Source organism: Panulirus ornatus, chromosome 25 (genome assembly GCF_036320965.1).
Source record: "Panulirus ornatus isolate Po-2019 chromosome 25, ASM3632096v1, whole genome shotgun sequence".
Classification (NCBI taxonomy): Eukaryota; Metazoa; Arthropoda; class Malacostraca; order Decapoda; family Palinuridae; genus Panulirus; species Panulirus ornatus.
In genome coordinates this window covers 6,571,703-6,589,605 of record NC_092248.1, presented here as the reverse complement: position 1 = coordinate 6,589,605, position 17,903 = coordinate 6,571,703, and the positions used below count along the sequence as shown (strand labels likewise).

At 45.1% G+C, this 17,903-nt stretch overlaps 1 protein-coding gene across 3 annotated transcripts in view; it reads right to left on the bottom strand.

Annotated features, from left to right (window-relative positions):
- The window catches only part of LOC139757216 (growth hormone secretagogue receptor type 1-like), a 247,583-nt gene that overhangs the window by 87,384 nt on the left and 142,296 nt on the right, over nucleotides 1-17,903 (bottom strand). For all 3 annotated transcript variants that reach the window (XM_071677386.1, XM_071677387.1, XM_071677388.1), the window contains exon 3: nucleotides 4,500-5,725. In XM_071677386.1, the coding sequence (XP_071533487.1) occupies nucleotides 4,500-5,001 (502 nt within the window). In that variant the 5' untranslated portion in view covers nucleotides 5,002-5,725. The remainder of the gene's footprint in view (nucleotides 1-4,499; nucleotides 5,726-17,903) is intronic.

The window sequence follows — 17,903 nt, the reverse complement described above, 5'->3', positions numbered from 1 at the left end:
CAAGATTTCGTATCACCATCACCTTCTAACCGATCACTATCACCCTCACTCTCTAACCTCACAATCACCATCGCCTCAACTCCTCCTCACCATCCAAGAGCACCTATATAGCCTTCTCACTATCCTCATGACCCACTACTCTCGTTTCCTCAATCTCCCTTTTTCCCTCTTTTACCAACCGACCATCGATCGCAAAGTTTGGGGTCGAATGCCACATAATGAAGGGGATAATTTCCTACAGAAGAGTGAGCCAATAATTGGGAGGTCTAACAGCCTTCGTCCATTAGCCTTCGCCCTACTAGTAATCCGCTCAAATTGGCCAATTTAAGTGACTTAACTGACATACCATAATAGAAATAGACTATAAGAATAAGTGCATTAAAAGATTTTTTTTTCGTTGTGAGGAATTTACATATGTCTTTATCTATATCTATCGATCTGTCTATATATATATATATATATATATATATATATATATATATATATATATATATATATATATATAATCATTATCTCCTGCAGCTCCAGGGATGCGCTTCAATCAGCAGCAGGGAAAATGTTGGACTCGATAAGATTGAATTCATGGGTCGTGACATCGTGTCAACCGTTTAGAACAGTCACGTTTAAGGATCGTACCGTCGCGTTTAAGGATCGCACCGTCGTGTTCAAGGGTCGTACCGTCGTACTCAAGGGTCGTACCGTCGTGCCCAAGGGTAGCACCGTCGAGCTCAAGGATCGTCCCGTCGTGCTCAAGGGTCGTACCGTCGAGCTCAAGGGCAGCACCGTCGTGCTCAAGGATCGTACCGTCGTGCTCAAGGATCGTACCGTCGTGCTCAAGGATTGTACCGTCGTGCTCAAGGATTGTACCGTCGTGCTCAAGGGTCGTACCGTCGTGCTCAAGGTTCGGCACACTGCAACCCATCCTTGCAAGAGAACGGGCACTCTGCAACCTCATTCCGCTCTTTTGCAAGGTGGGGGTAAGTAACAGCCCATCGCAACAAGCGACGCTTGTTTAAGACTATACACAAAGAGAAGCTTCCATCAGACGATTCAAAAACATCAGACAGCACATTACAGAATAATGGTCCCGAAGATAGATGGGGAGGAGAGAGAGAGAGAGAGAGAGAGAGAGAGAGAGAGAGAGAGAGAGAGAGAGAGAGAGAGAGAGAGAGAGAGTCATGACGTCAGTTCGACAATGAAGGCAGAAGCACACGTTGAGCACAGGCCAGAAAAACAACGACTTTACGATGAAGGGGAAAAAAAAAAAAGGAAATGCAAAAATGAATTTTGTGAGGAACCAGCAGCAGAAGAAGACGACAAAGAAGAAGAAGAAGAAGAAGAAGAAGAAGAAGGTGATAACGATGATGAAGAACTCTGTATTCACCTCCCCACATTTTTCTTATCCTCTGTTGTGAATCGAGAAGATAATACAGATCGTAAAAGACAGGCAATAAACGTTCATCTCGCACCAAAACAGCCAGGATAGTAATTTTCAGATAAAGTCAGGTTTGACGTTGATGGAAAGTATATACACATATGTGGAACGAAAGTTAACTATAACCTACATGTGTGAAAATGATTACTTGTAAATGACTCGCTGAATTTTACATGTAAATGTAAAAGAGAAGAAAAAAGAAAGTACTTCCAGCTCTCCTGGTCGGTTTATTAGGAGGCCTGTCAATGGAGGACATTTCCCAATACATGACCACCACTAAGTTGACTGGATCCAGGCGAGTAATAAGCTGTCAACTGGCTAGGCCCTTCCTCACCTACGGTGCTTCACTCCGACCTACGTTTGGTGGCGCGGATCTACGAGAAAGTTTTGGGGGAGGATGAACAGCTGGGTGAACTGTGCACACGCCGTGGTCTGCCCCCCACCCCCCCTACCGAGAATCGAATCCACAACCCAGTGGATTTAAAGTCCTTTGCTCTAACTAACCCACTATGCCCAGCGAGGTGCCTATGTTCAAAGGGATTAAAAGAAAAAAGGCACTAAAAACCCAGACTTTAGTACTGACATTCTATTCCATAACTGAAGTGACTGAAGTTCACAAATTCTGAAAGTCATTACCTGAAGGAATCCACAGGAGAGCAAAGTTCAAAAGGGGACAGCTCCTCCGTCCCTCTGAGTTCTAACCACCCTGTCTCTCTGATGGTAGAAGATAAGAAAAAAAAAACACACCAAAACTTTTCGAGTGAATTATTCTGAGAAGATAAAAAATAACCTCTCTTGAAGAAGGATTCCGCATTGGGCTGCGGTGTGGTAGGCTCCCAACAGGGAAGAGGGTCTGGAAGAGGTTTCTACCTCCCCCCAACGCCCAGCCCCTTCTCACCTCTTCCTCCGACCGTATAGAATTAAATTCCGGGAGAGGGACCGTGAGCAGACGTGGCCAGCATTTCATCCCCCCCAGAAGACCACCACCTCAAGCGGCGACAGACCGCGAGAGGCAAGTACCCTTCGAGCTGTGGCTGTGTTGTGAGCGACGCGACGCGAGGGAGAGGATCAAGACATGTCAGAGGGGAAAAAAATGGATGGGGAAAATATGGTTCGAATTGCTGACGCTTCCTCCTCCTCCTTCTCCTCCTTCCTCATGTAACACAGGCCGTCAACGGGTCTGTCTCGATGCTCAGATCCTTGTGTTTGCTCCTCCGAAGACCCATCGCATGATGGTCCCGTCTAGAGACCCATCGCATCATGGTCCCGTCTAGAGACCCATCGCATGATGGTCCCGTCTACAGAGCATAGGGTTTAGTAATCCAGAATCTTTTAATACCATTCCATAACTGTGTTTCATACACTTCCTCCGTGTGTCTTGCTGCTCCCATCTGACACATTCATTACTTAATATGAGCTGAGTAAAACTGAACTTCTTGTTTTCTTCTTGAGCGCACTAGTAAGAAGTTTCAAAACAACCATTATCCTTCACATTACTAAAAGGAGTTCATACGAGCAGTGGTCTAAACTATACAAACATTTTCCAACGGTCGGTAGCTTACTGCCATGTCTAGCTCGTGAATTTCTCTGAAAAGTTGTCTTGGCGCCTGAAAGTGTAGCGGTCGATGTCAAAATCTGAAGCAGGGCTGTGTCTGTGTCGTTCACACAGACACCATCATATCTCTTCATGTTCACGTAAGCGTTCGATTATGATGAGTGCCACACTTCGAAGACAACCTTGATTACTTCGTGTTTCAAGATCAGGTCATTCCTTCCAATCTGCTTGTTAAGCACCAAGTGGATTCTCTACTGTTCCACATCAACGAGTTCAGTTAGCAAGTCTCCAAATCTTAAAGTTCACATTTCCTTTTTTTTTCTTAGCAAACCAGCTTATTCACACGAACTATATGAATCTACGAACATCAGCTGTCACGTACCATGCGCTCCTGTGACCAAGTAAGCAACGGAGACGGCGGGTGTGCGTAAATATTACTGTCCCGGCGATAATACACCGTGGTCTGGCATGACATGTAAACTAAATCACGGTCGCAAAAGGTAGGCCAATCACGGTTGAGATCAGCGGCAACCAAGACTGTATTGGTGGAGGGAACGTCCACGTCACGAAAGGAAGTTATCAAACGCCTTCTAAAACAACCGAACCACAGGTTGGGGATCTCTGACCCTCGCATCCCAAAACACTAGAATGACATCATTATCACCTCCCCCTCGATACATGGCTCCAGCAAGACTACGTACCTCGTCCCAAATGTCCACTAACGCCAGACGATGTCGTCACGATCCTAACGACACAATGCTAGACGTGAGGGATAACCTCTGTTTTACTTACTGCACTGGGAGTGACAGCGGTACGATAACGGTCAAAGAGGAGGCCATCGTCCTATGCAACTTAACACGTCATACGGTCTTCTGTAGTAACGTTAACACGTCATTGAGTGTTCTACAGTAACGCAACAAGGCAAACAGTGTTTTACAGTAACGCAACAAATCACACAGTGTTCTATAGTAACGCAACAAGTCATATAGTAATCTATACTAACTCAACAAGTCATACACCATTCTAAATCAACTTAACAAATCAGTCATACACCATTCTAAATCAACTTAACAAATCATATGTTGTTCTAAACTAAATAAACAATTCATAAACTGTTCAAAATCAACTCAATAAACCATACAGCTTTCTTAATCAACCTAACAACTCATACACTGCTCTCAATTAAGTAACAGTTTTAGACTGATCTAACTTTGATTTTAAACATACCTGCACATGAACATGGTTTCTCAGAAGTCCGAACGTAGTCAGAATGCAAAATTTCTCTTCGATTTAGCAAATGTTTAAATCGCATGCCATGAACGGATTAGTCGTAAGGCCATGCGTACGAAGGTGTACTAAAGGGATGATAGATCATTCTGCCAATGAGTCAGGACTTCTGAGATAATCATATCTACCAATAAACCAACAGACAGGAAGACATGCAGATAGACAGATAGATACAGCAGTAGAGAGGTACACAGATAGGTTGAGGGTTTGGTCGGTACTCACACATGGTGTCTCCCATGACCCAGACGTCTGGAGAGGAGTTGAGTTCGACTAAGGTGGGCGGGAGGCAGATGAGAAGGACCAGGAGGTCGGCTACGCTCAGGTTCATGAGGAAGTAGTTGGTGGAGTTCCTCATGTCTCTGTCTTTGAGGATGACCACGGGCACCAGCATGTTACCCACCACACCCACCACGAACACCAGGCAGCAGAACACCGTGGACACCACCCGGATGTACTCCGGGAACACGGGCATTGAGGAGGTCGAGTTATCTTGGTGCTCGCCCCCGCCGAAGTCGCTGCTGGTGTACAGGATCTCCGTCATGTTGGTGGCCTGGATGGTCATCAGTGGCGGGTACGAGGGCGACGACAGGGGCTTCGGGTACGGGTTCTCCGAGGTCGAGTCCATGATGGCTAACCCGGCGCTGCCAGGCGTGAGCATCACCGAGGCCTCGGCTCGATACCCGGCGAAGCTCTCGTGGTAGCCGACGAGTTCAGTCGTCACCATCTTCTTCGGCCCCTCTAAACCTCCCCACTGTCTCTCACTTTTACCAGCGACTCTACGTCTCACACTTTATCCTACAGCTCATTCAGCATTCTACGTCACCAGCTGGAATGTTGTCATTGTGAAGGAACGCTTGTGAATGAAACGTCATCACAACGGTAAACAGTTACACCCACCAGATCACTCCACAACTCGTCTAACTGTTCCGAAAACAAGTGAGCTTCTTCTTACCCAGTTCTGTGAAGCAGATGCGTCATTCATTCACAGTCTATATAACCCACGGTTCGACCCCTGTGAATCACTTTACATCACTTGGATTTCACTGTTTCGGAACAAAGCGTCGTTCCTCGTCGAAGCCTGGGAACCAAAGATGTCATCACGACGGAGTTTTCACACCACAACAGAAGGTTTCAGTTTATGAATCATTTGTTTCGCTTGGTTTCACTGTTCCGGAACTAAATCAAACACCTTAGTCTGCTAAAGCCTCTGAACCATTAAATATCTTATCTTACTTTTTCACTGGATAACTAAATGTTTAAGCCTTTATGTGTTTCCCTTGAGCCTCTCTCCTCCGCAACATGTCAACGTTTTTTTCAACGAAGCCTTTGAATCACACACGTCTTTAAGAATTCATCATCGTTTTCAACACCAAACGAACCGCTTCGAAGCCGCGCGCTCAGCTGGGTAGAATCATTCCAGTGGATTCCGTTTTCTTTCTCCTGCTGTCCTGAAAATAAAAACACCAACATTAATAAATGATAAATGCAACTTTTGACACGAGGGATGATTACCATAGAGCATTAAATTCCGTCGTAAAAAAAAAATGTTTCAACAATTACACATCAAACGAAACAAAGCAGCTTTCATGTACACAATTATTTTTTTCACCACAAAACAATTAACATTACAGAAAACGATATCATTATGGAAAAAGGCGGTAACTAATTTGAAATATCCAAGCTTTCATGCATATCTTTATAGGGGATTTATGTAACCGCCTCTACGCATCAGGTCATTGCAAGGCAAGTAGTAGCAATTAATCCCTTCGGAATGATGTAATTATCCCTGGGTATTATGTCCTAGCATCTGACCTCGTCTTTAATTAAGTAAAGGTCTGGCCTTTGACCTTACCCTTGGGTCAAAGGTCACTATCCCTTATTGAAGGGTAGTAAGAATCTTACCGTCGTGTTTAAGGGTTGTGCTGTCGTGTTCAAGGGTCGTACAGTGTTTAAGGGTCGTGCTGTCGTGCTCAAAGGTCGTACCGTCGTGTTCAAAGATCGTAACGTCGCGCTCAAGGGTCGCACCATCGCATTCAAGGGTCGTACCATCGTGCTCAAGGGTCGCACCATCGTGCCCAAGGATCGCACCATCGATTTCAAGGATCGTACCATCGTGCTCAAGGATCGTACCGTCGTGTTGAAGAATCGTACCGTTGTGTTCAAGGATCGCATCATCGTGTTCAAGGATCGTACCATCGTATTCACGGGTCGTACCGTCGTGTTCAAGGGTCGTACCATCATGTTCAAGGATCGTACCATCGTGTTCAAGGGTCGTACCATCGTTCACATCTGATAATCTACATATCACCTTTCCTCTCATGTTGTTGACCAATGGCTAAATCGTATAACCCACTAAAGTGAGACTTAATGTTAATAGTTTCCCATCTATAACAGAAAATAAATGACATACCTCAACACTCTATAAAATACAAGACTAATTGGCGGGTTTTCATTAACCGTGATAACAATTAATACCATAAAGAAAAACTGCCAATTATGGGCAAAACAGAGAGCAATTAAATTTCATTCCCAAATCTCGTTTAAAATATGAACAATCATTGTCTATCAGATGCGTTAAAAAAATACACAACAAATATAAAAAAAAAAAAATGATCATTTAAAACAAAAAAAAAAAAACGGGATACCGTCAAAGGTGTATGTCAAAATTGTTAGACATTTTTTTCTTTTTTCGGTTCTCATACGTAAAATATGGCCTAGACGTCCCAGTCGAAACCAAGTCAGATTTTTAAGGCGTTATTCGTACATTCAGATTTACAGACATGAGACTATATAACAAAAATAATATTGTCACAGATTTTACGGACATTCTAAATATAACGAATAAACGACTGCAAATTTCAGACTAGAATTATTTGAATTCTTTATCACTGACTCCAGGCAAGTCTGAGCTAAATCAATTGTCTGGAAGATACCTCGCGTTCCAGGACTGGCATTTCTTCTGGTTGCATGGTTGACAAGAGAGAGAGAGAGAGAGAGAGAGAGAGAGAGAGAGAGAGAGAGAGAGAGAGAGAGAGTAGGGTAAATACGATGAGCAGCGTTGCCATCATCTTTCATCGAAGTGAGCCTGTGAGTTCGGTGTGGCAACGCTGGATAGGCTGCAATCGAGGCGTCTACATATACAGACAGACAGACGGACAGATAGATAGATACATAGATAGATAGATGGATAGTACCTCATATATCACGCGTGCCTTAGTTCCGTACACTGAATTCTTTCCCTGGATTCGACCCGGGTGTACTCTAGCCGAGCGACACGATCTCCATTCCAATTCATCTCCTCCATATCCGAGTCTCGTCTCTTTGTGCAAGTCGGTGATGGAAAGACTCGAACTCTCCCGTCCACCACCAGGCCCTCCTCTGGACTGGGGGGGCAGTGTGTGTGTGTGTGTGTGTGTGTGTGTGTGTGTGTGTGTGTGTGTTCGCTCAAGCGTTCGTTTAATGTCCCTGGCTTTGGCTTAAACCCAGGATTGACTGTGGTATAAAATGACAGTGGACTACCTTCTTTTTGGTTTACTGTGATCAATACATAACTCCCGTTTTCTCCCCAGTGAACTCCAGCTGTTCTCGTTTTCTGCCCAGTGAACTCCAGCTGTTCTCGTTTTCTCCCCAGTGAACTCCAGCTGTTCTCGTTTTCTCCCCAACGAACTCCAGCTGTTCTCGTTTTCTCCCCAGTGAACTCCAGCTGTTCTCGTTTTCTCCCCAGTGAACTCCAGCTGTTCTCGTTTTCTCCCCAGTGAACTCCAGCTGTTCTCGTTTTCTCCCCAGTGAACTCCAGCTGTTCTCGTTTTCTCCCCAGTGAACTCCAGCTGTTCTCGTTTTCTCCCCAACGAACTCCAGCTGTTCTCGTTTTCTCCCCAACGAACTCCAGCTGTTCTCGTTTTCTCCCCAGTGAACACCAGCTGTTCTCGTTTTCTCCCCAGTGAACACCAGCTGTTCTCGTTTTCTCCCCAATGAACTCCGGCTGTTCTCGTTTTCTCCCCAATGAACTCCAGCTGTTCTCGCACCAAGTTCTCTCGCATATTTCATAAGCTTGGAGGCTGACTTGCTTTGAACTTTCTCTCGTTTGTGACCAAATTTTTCCCAGCTGGGCGAAACAAGTGGTTTAATACAGTCTTATGTACTAGTCGCTTTAAACCCTCCTCCTTCACCCCAGGTGATACATCTGCACAGCTGAGTGGCTAAACTATTACATTACAACTGGACACAATATCCTTTGTCTCCATCACGTGTTTCCATGCGCGAGACGGGCAACTTAAAGTGATGTCTTTAAAAATGCTGGTTTCCCGGTATTAAATTACCACTAATAATGTTACTGGCTCTCTCTCTCTCTCTCTCTCTCTCTCTGTTCATGATAACCTATACTTCAAGTTCTGGTGTGACTCAACTGACCCATCTTCTCACCAGTTCACAGTCTAGTGTTTTTGTGATTTTTCGACCAGTCGTATGGGAAGATGTCACCGGGGTGCTCGTGCCACGGTCGATGTTCGCATGACGTTCTGTCATCACTTGAGTCAACCTTTTTGTATACATGACCAAGGTCGCGCTGGAGATCGAAGTGAAACTCCTGACGATGAACAGGTAGATGTAGCGATTCCCAGAGAGTGTGTCGTATCATGAATTCGATCAATAGAGTTCGTTTTCCGCGTTACTTAACCCCATTACTGGACTGAAGCGCCTCGTTTGTACTACAGAGAACCCGCTGTATGATCTACCTACGTTTCTACGAGCATCTATCAACTCACTGGGAATTCTTGGCTGAATTGAGACACCCCTTCTTACTGACCCTCACACACACAAAATGCTTTCCTCACTCACCAGATGTGCTAATCTTATCGACACTCGCTGTATATCTCCCTCTTCCTTGTACACACACACACACACACACACACACACACACACACACACACACACTGGTCCCCACACTCATCACTATACATTACACTCCCCTACACATATTACCTATGACATACACCTACACCCATTACGTCCATCCCTAATAGGGAGATCCCTCCCTCCTCTATATCCATTAAGTCCCACCAAGCTTTTTAAAAAAAATGGTTAATAACACTCATGCAGTTTTTTTTCTGTGGAAAGAATCAACAAATGTTTATCTTGCATCCCATTGCTGTCGGATGCGAAATTAAACTTACCTGAAAACAAACATTGCACCATTGAGTAACAAGATTGGTGCATACCATACCATAGCAGTACAATACTCAGTGTACCATTCACTCACTACTATTGATGGTACCATCCGTACCACACCCGTGTATGGCATGATAGTACCACATCCGTGTATGGCATGGTAGTACCACACCCGTGTATGGCATGATAGTACCACATCCGTGTATGGCATGATAGTACCACATCCGTGTATGGCATGATAGTACCACATCCATGTATGGCATGGTCGTACCACACCCGTGTATGGCATGGTAGTACCACACCCGTGTATGGCATGGTCGTACCACACCCGTGTATGGCATGGTCGTACCACACCCGTGTATGGCATGGTAGTACCACAACCGTGTATGGCATGGTCGTACCACGCCCGTGTATGGCATGGTCGTACCACGCCCGTGTATGGCATGGTCGTACCACGCCCGTGTATGGCATGGTATTCCACAGACTGACTTAACCATGGATTAGTGCCAATTGTACCATAGGCAAATGGGACATAATGTACCATACGTCAACTACCATGCATGGTGCAAGGTGGAATAAGGACCGTATTAATCTAACGTGTAATCTGACGCTTTTAATGGCATTAATCACCTCATAAATCATCTACATAGCTATGAGGAAGGTGGTAGCTATGAGGGAAGGTGGTAGCTATGAGGGAAGGTGGTAGCTATGAGGGAAGGTGGTAGCTATGAGGGAAGGTGGTAGCTATGAGGGAAGGTGGTAGCTATGAGGGAAGGTGGTAGCTATGAGGGAAGGTGGTAGCTATGAGGGAACGTAGATGGCGATGGTATACGAAGGATTAATCAACATAATAAAGAGATATATAAAAAATGAAAAAGGAAATAGATTGTATTATAAATCTATGAATTAACAGAGATGTGGCGGACAAATACAGCAGTAATACACTGACATACAACTGAAGGCGGGTGGGGAGGAGGGGGTGAGGAAAGAATACACAGAATACATGCGACACCAGACGTGTTGTACACACAGAATACATGCGACACCAGACGTGGTGTATACACAGAATACATGCGACACCAGACGTGGTGTATACACAGAATACATGCGACACCAGACGTGGTGTATACACAGAATACATGCGACACCAGACGTGTTGTATACACAGAATACATGCGACACCAGACGTGGTGTATACATAGAATACATGCGACACCAGACGTGTTGTATACACAGAATACATGCGACATCAGACGTGGTGTACACACACAATACATGCGACACCAGACGTGGTGTATACATAGAATACATGCGACACCAGACGTGTTGTATACACAGAATACATGCGACACCAGACGTGGTGTATACACAGAATACATGCGACACCAGACGTGGTGTATAATGATTGACCCTTTTACGTCGTCCGCCACCACACACCAGCATCCCCGAGGTAATACGTCTTGCTAGCTAAATGTCTGTCCAGCCTTGTGACACCTGCTCTGTCTGTGTGTGTGTGTGTGTGTGTGTGTGTGTGTGTGTGTGTGTGTGTGTGAGTGATAATGAGAGGAAATATTGCTTGGGGAAAAAAATACTAAAATGAAAAGACTTCGATATTATGTTCCATGGCCCCAAGGTTGTAATTTCCGACACTGGGTGAGCCACGTAAATGCATTGTCATATTCAGTAATACAGACCAATGCATTATCCACTGCTGTCTCTACACAAGAAACCCACGGTATCCTCCTCCGCGTCTGTCAGTAATTGTTCCTTTGTGTTTAATTACCGATTTCTAATTACTTATCTGCACTGGCGGGGGAAAGGGGAAGGTGGGTTATCCACTTGAAGGGCACCATCTCGTGAACTCCCTCATCATCAAAGAATTGTGTGTGTGTGTGTGTGTGTGTGTGTGTGTGTGTGTGTGTGTGTGTGTGTGCGGGGCAATAGAGAATAAAAGCAATATGTCTACATCAAGCCGGTTAACCATCCTTTAGAATTATCATCCCAAAGAACCACCCAATCTGTGGTTAGCCCTCAGTCCAACCTGTCTTCGTGCAGGTGAATGCTGACTTGTTTTCACAAATTAAAACGTCCGTCATGAGAAATAATAGTTTTACAGGCGCCCCAGACTTAACCCTTCAACCACGTTACAGCCAATTTGCATCCAAGACTTTGTTTAAGGCCATAAAGAAAGCTGTGCCTTTGCTAAAATGATAAATAACATTTATAAATGAAAGGTTTGTACATCCGTTCGAATGTGATTTACCTCAATGTACGTCCGTGAAAGTATATGTATATGTAAGAGTGTTTGTGTCTGTCACTATAATAAATACTAAATTCTCCCCCCAAAAATATGTTTTTCTCTCCGGATGTAATCAAAAGAGGACAGTGAAAATAATAATGATAATAACTACCATTACGGTCAGGTATCACGTCATTCGCTTCGACATTGTTTGAGGAGAAGTCTGGAGCAGATGGAGGACAAAGAAAAAAATAACCAAACTACTTTCGGAAAGGAGACCACACTAATTAAGCTTTTACCAACTGCCATTTAGAAAAGTGACCCCTGAATAACCCTGAATCCTTTGGGGAATTACATTTGGAAAAGGTAATTTTTCTTCAGAGTTCAGAGGAGTGGAAGATACTGCCAAGACAACGAAAGATTCGCTTTTTATCCATTCCCTCCGAGGAAGACGTAAACGTATGGCATACCGAAAGCGCTGGGCCACAAATAGCGCATCCAACCCGGAAGGAGAGAACTTGTCATTTAAAAATAGAGTAAATGAGAGACTTAAAAGGATGTTCTTGCGTAAACCTTTTCACAAAGAGGAAGGAGGTCTTCGAGGGGGGGCGGGGGTCGGCCAGAGGACCCATGATCAATGATGCTGTCTGTAGCAGAAGCTGCCTACGGGAGCAGGCACGCCAACGTGTTCCTCATTACCTACACACAGCCTGCAGGACTCTCTTCCGTCCCTTACCACGTCTGTTTCTTTCCTTCCACCACTAAGCCTTGGAACCTTTTTACCTGTTCATCTAACAGCAACACGAACTGCCTATTCTCTACTTCCTTGTTCCTCAAGCTCTTTTCAGGTTTCAATTAAAGCCTGTCCTCTATAAGGGCTTCTGTTCCAGAGTAAAACCAGCAAGTCAAAAGGGAGCTACACTAATCACACTGCTGGCGATATCAAGACAAAATATAATGACACCATTAATAACGTGTCCCTTTTTTTTTTTTCTATCTCGTCTCATTACTTCAAACAAGTTCATCCCGTACCAAAATCCCAAGCCATCTCTTTGAATCTCCACACCATCCACTTCGAAAGTATTTGGTTTAATCAAATCGTTCCTTCTTTTTCGCCTCTGAACAACCGTGTCTTTAATACCCTGCACCCGGTCGGTCCTGACATTGCTCTGAGTTGTGTGTTCCCTCACAGTCTCCTTAACGAATTCGTTCTCATGGTTCTATCAACCTTGGCTCTTGGCTTCCAGTCCCTGGCCCCAGAGCTGTCTCTCCCGTTCCTTCTGCTCCCTCTGGCACTTCTTTTCTGAGGTTCAATTGTGTGTATATATCACACCAATGTCCAAAGTTTAATTAGAAAAAACTATTTAGAATTTCCCATGTAGCATTTGCAATATAATGTCCAGAACCAAATAGGATCGCTTCGTGGCGAAACAATACGTAACTTTCAGGTGTTTTGAATCCCTCCCTCTCTGGTTATCAAGGAGGTTACCTCCCACTCCGGTTAACATCGAAGTCCCCCTCGCCCCTCTCTGGTTAACATCGAGGTCCCCCTCGCCCCATCTCTGGTGACCATCGAAGTCCCCCTCGCCCCATCTCTGGTGAACATCGAAGTCCCTATCCCTCTCTGGTGATCATCGAAGTCTTCGGCGTTTGTATTCTCTCGTCATCAAATAGTCTTTCGCCTCGTCTCTTGATATCTAATGTCTGGCATGAATGCTGCCTCCATGTACGAAAGTGATTCATTCTTTCCCTTGGGAAAGGCTTACATGTGACCTTTCCCCTCACACACACGTCTCCAACTCACAATTAAAAAGTCCTTCGGCTGATCTTTCGTGCAGAAATTCTTTCCCCTGACCTTCAATCGACCCTTTCCCTCTCACTTCCTTCATCCTAACAACCACGAAGACCTAGTCATATCCTGGCGTCGACTCTGGAGTTCGATACTGCTCTCCACACACCCCACCTCCTCGCAAAAGGGGGTTCCCCAGCCACAGCTGAGTATACGATAATTATCGCTGTATTCCCTTTCATATATCATTATCATTATTATCATTATCAAATTCATCACTATAATAATTATTATCATAACTATTATTATCATTATCATTATTACTATTATCATTATCATCATTGTTATTACTATTATCATGATAATTATCATTACTATTATCAATATCATCATTATCATTATCATCATTATCATCATTATCATTATAACTATTTCTCATGCACCTTTGAGAATGTAAAACATAAGTCCTCCCTCTCTATTCCTCACTGCTTTGAACTGTCTTCAACTCTCAAATCTCTATGGTAAAGTGTCTCTCCAGATCTTCCACTATTTCCCTCACGGTGTGAAGGAAAGAGAAATATCAAAAAGCATCGCATTATGCCCAGTTTAGAGGCTCGCACGCCTGCCTCTCCATCGCGTCCATTCAGCCAAGAAACGAGTCCCTCCGTTCGGAATTATCGCTCAATATTTTCCATATATTCCACGAGACTTAACACTCTCCTGGGCAATACGATATTCCCCAGCTGGAGGGAATATCCCTTCCACTTTCCCTTCCTGGGTAAAGACGTTTATAGACAGTGCTTCCCCTTCGCTAAATCTCCCAAGAGGATGGATAAATACAGGATGTTATCATCGTCTTAACTGTCAGAAGTGACTGGAGGAACCTGTCTCTCTCTCTATCTCTCTCTAGCCATTGGCTAGACCACGGAAAACTCCACGAACCACCGCGTCACATGATTACTGGGTGACCGTCGGCAATTCTTAGGTGAAAAGGGCCATTACGAAGTTCTTCTGTTTCTTCCCTCACACCGCTCGACTTTGGGAAAGAAACTCTTTAACCCGTCCTGTGCCTCTGTTAAGCTTACCCGGAACTGGTTTGAGAGACAAGGCAATTTTACCCCACCTCCTGCGAAACTCTTTGATCAATAAAAGAAAAGAAAAATTCTCTCTCCCACCCCCACACTTCACTCCTTCCAAAACGAGAGAGAGAGAGAGAGAGAGAGAGAGAGAGAGAGAGAGAGAGAGAGAGAGAGAGAGAGAGAGAAACCAATATACTTCAAAGACATTTTTCTAGCAGGGAAAGGGGGGACGGGGGAAGAAAATAAGACACCAATATCACACCTAAACATATTCCCGGCTCTCTCTCTCTCTCTCTCTCTCTCTCTCTCTCTCTCTCTCTCTCTCTCTCTCTCTCTCTCGCGGGGGGGAGGAAAACTACCTCCCAAATCCTCGGGAGCCTTAATATAGCATCAAAGGAAGGTAAAAAGCTCTTGATGTGCAGCAGCTGGAACATTACCTCTGGCCACGATTTCCAGAGCAAACATATTCCAGTGATCCAGTCCCCATGGCACTTAAAGTGTTGAGTAGAGGAGGAGGGGAGGAAATATGGGTTTACAACTTCAACTTGTGAGACACTGAATTTACGAAGGGGGTGGATGGGTGGGATGGGCGTACTGTGTGACAAGGGGGTTGTAGGAATTGCCCCTAAATGAATGATTTTTCTTTTTGTTTCTATAAGACTAGAGAGAATTACCCCCGGGAAAAACAGGACTTTTTGAGAGAAGGGACTTTTAAAAGTCTTACTGTTGTATGTACGAGGTTTAGAATCAAAGTTTGGGATTATCTTGGGGGATTCATCCAAGCGCAAAGACCGACATATAGACACACACACACACACACACACACACACACACACACACACACATACGAAGTGGGTGACAAAAACGGAAACAAATACACATATACACAAAAACCCACAAAATCATTAATACCAACACTTTCCCTTTTTTGGGTCCCATGCTAATGAGCCTTGAAAATAGATACGAGGTGAATTTGTTTTAGCTTTAATATCAAAATCATGAACGCTTTGAAGAACACATTCTCAACTGTTTTAAAAGACGTCGATTCGTTTTCCTAAATCTGAAATCTTTGAAGATTGCCTATCTCAATTTTACGGTTCAAATCTTGAGTGTTTATATTTCATCAATATATATATATATATATATATATATATATATATATATATATATATATATATATATATATATATATACAGAAAGGAAGACCTGTCTGTCTGTCTCTTGTCTGCAGATACGTCACAGAAGTTAACCACATTCTATCCATATCCTCAGCAGGGTAGTTACTATTGGCTGCTGGGATGATAATTTTTTTCAGTAAAACATCTAACTGTTGAACACGGGGGGTATGAAACAGAAAAATTGACTAGGTTGAGTGGTTACACCGTGGAACGATGCCATTCTGCCGTTCAGTGTATGCTGGCTAAGGAGTACTCGGGGAAGGAAGTGGTGGTGGTGGTGGTGAGGTTGGGTGTGGTGGCTTGGGGAAGGAGGGAGTGGTGGAAGTGAGGGGGAAGTGTGGTGGCTAGGGAGGGAGGATGGGCGTGGCAGTTGTGTGAAAGGGTGTGACAGCCAACCACAGCAGCAATCAGACGAGGGACCCTAAAGACCCCGAATGTGAACGTATATATACAAATGGATGTACACCCTCGTCTGTCTTGATTCCACTTTCATAAATCGCAATCAACTAACTTCCCTTAGCTACTGTGAGGTGGATATAAATATCCATCAGCCCGAATGACCCACATTTGACATGATCCTTGTCCACGGGTAAATAATGATGCGGGAAGGACTTTCTCCAATACGTACGAACGTGATGGGTACACGAAGCTCTAAATCTAGTCTCTCCTGATCCAACCAGACAGCAGCCTCGAGTGGGAGCAGAGACGAAGCGAAGGTTTTATTTGATCATAGGACAGACGAGACTCCAACCTGGGCGAAGTCATGTTTCAAAGGTACAGGACAAGGGCAGGAGGAACCCCCCGGCCCCAAGGTGTAATATTGAGAATTCTCGTTTTCGTCCCCACGGCTGAGGGGAAAAGACAAAACTCTGGTTCATATGAAGAGGTCAGAAGGGACGCATCTTTTTCGCGACTCCGTTGGGAGCGATGGTTCGATCCTTGAGCAAGGACGGTGCTCCGGCCACGATGGTCCGACCCTTGTGCAAGGACGGTGCTCCGGCCACGATGGTCCGACCCTTGTGCAAGGACGGTGCTCCGGCTACGATGGTCCGACCCTTGTGCAAGGACGGTGCTCCGGCTACGATGGTCCGACCCTTGTGCAAGGACGGTGCTCCGGCTACGATGGTCCGACCCTTGTGCAAGGACGGTGCTCGGGCCACGATGGTCCGACCCTTGTGCAAGGACGGTGCTCGGGCCACGATGGTACGATCCTTGAGCAAGGACGGCACTACCACTGACTACGAAGACGCGACAGTTTGAACAAGGACAGTACAGTCCCTTGAGCAGGACGGTACAATCCCTTGAGCACGACGGTACGACCCTAGGGGATGATCGCACGGGCCTTCGACCTGACTTTAAACGGTAACTACATCCAAGGGTCGTACCGTCATTCTGAAGGGTCGTACCGTCATGCTCAAGGGTCGTACCGTCGTGGAGAAGGCGACTATGAAGGGGTGGGCGGTGGCGGGGCTTGGTTAATCTTCCCTTCCTGCATCAATATCCAAAAGATGGAATAGAGGAAAGAACCAAGTGAGGATCTCTTATCCTCTAAGGCTCAGTCACCTGTTCTAGACGCTGCCTCGCTCATGTGGGGAAAATTAGCAAACATGTAAACATAATGTACATAAAACCAAATGAAACCATATAATCCTTGGTCGAATCGATCTCTTGAGGACATACAATAAATAGTCTCTGCTTCCTGGGGGTCTCATAAACCAAGAAGCACACGGACCACACTCCTGCTTCATGCAGTCCTCTCTCTCTCTCTCTCTCTCTCTCTCTCTCTCTCTCTCTCTCTCTCTCTCTCTGCCCCGGGACTACTGCCTGACAACGGGCAAAATGAATTCCCGAGACTTACGATGCACGGCCGTACACCTGGGGTGCTTATGCAAATTTCTCCCCAGCGGCAGGAAGATGGCGAGCCGTTCTTGAGAGTGTAAGAGGCTCAGTGTGTGTGTTTGTGTGTGTGTGTGTGTGTGTGTGTGTGTGTGTGTGGAGGGAGAGGAGTGTGTAGGAGGCTTAGTGTGTCTGGCGAGGTGTGTGTGTAAGAGGCTTTGTGTGTCTGGGGAGGTGTTTGGGAAACTTAGTGTGTCTGGGGAGGTGTGTGGGAGACCTGGCGTGTCTGGGCAGGTGTTAGGGAGGCTTAGTGTGTCTGGGTAGCTGTTAGGGAGGCTT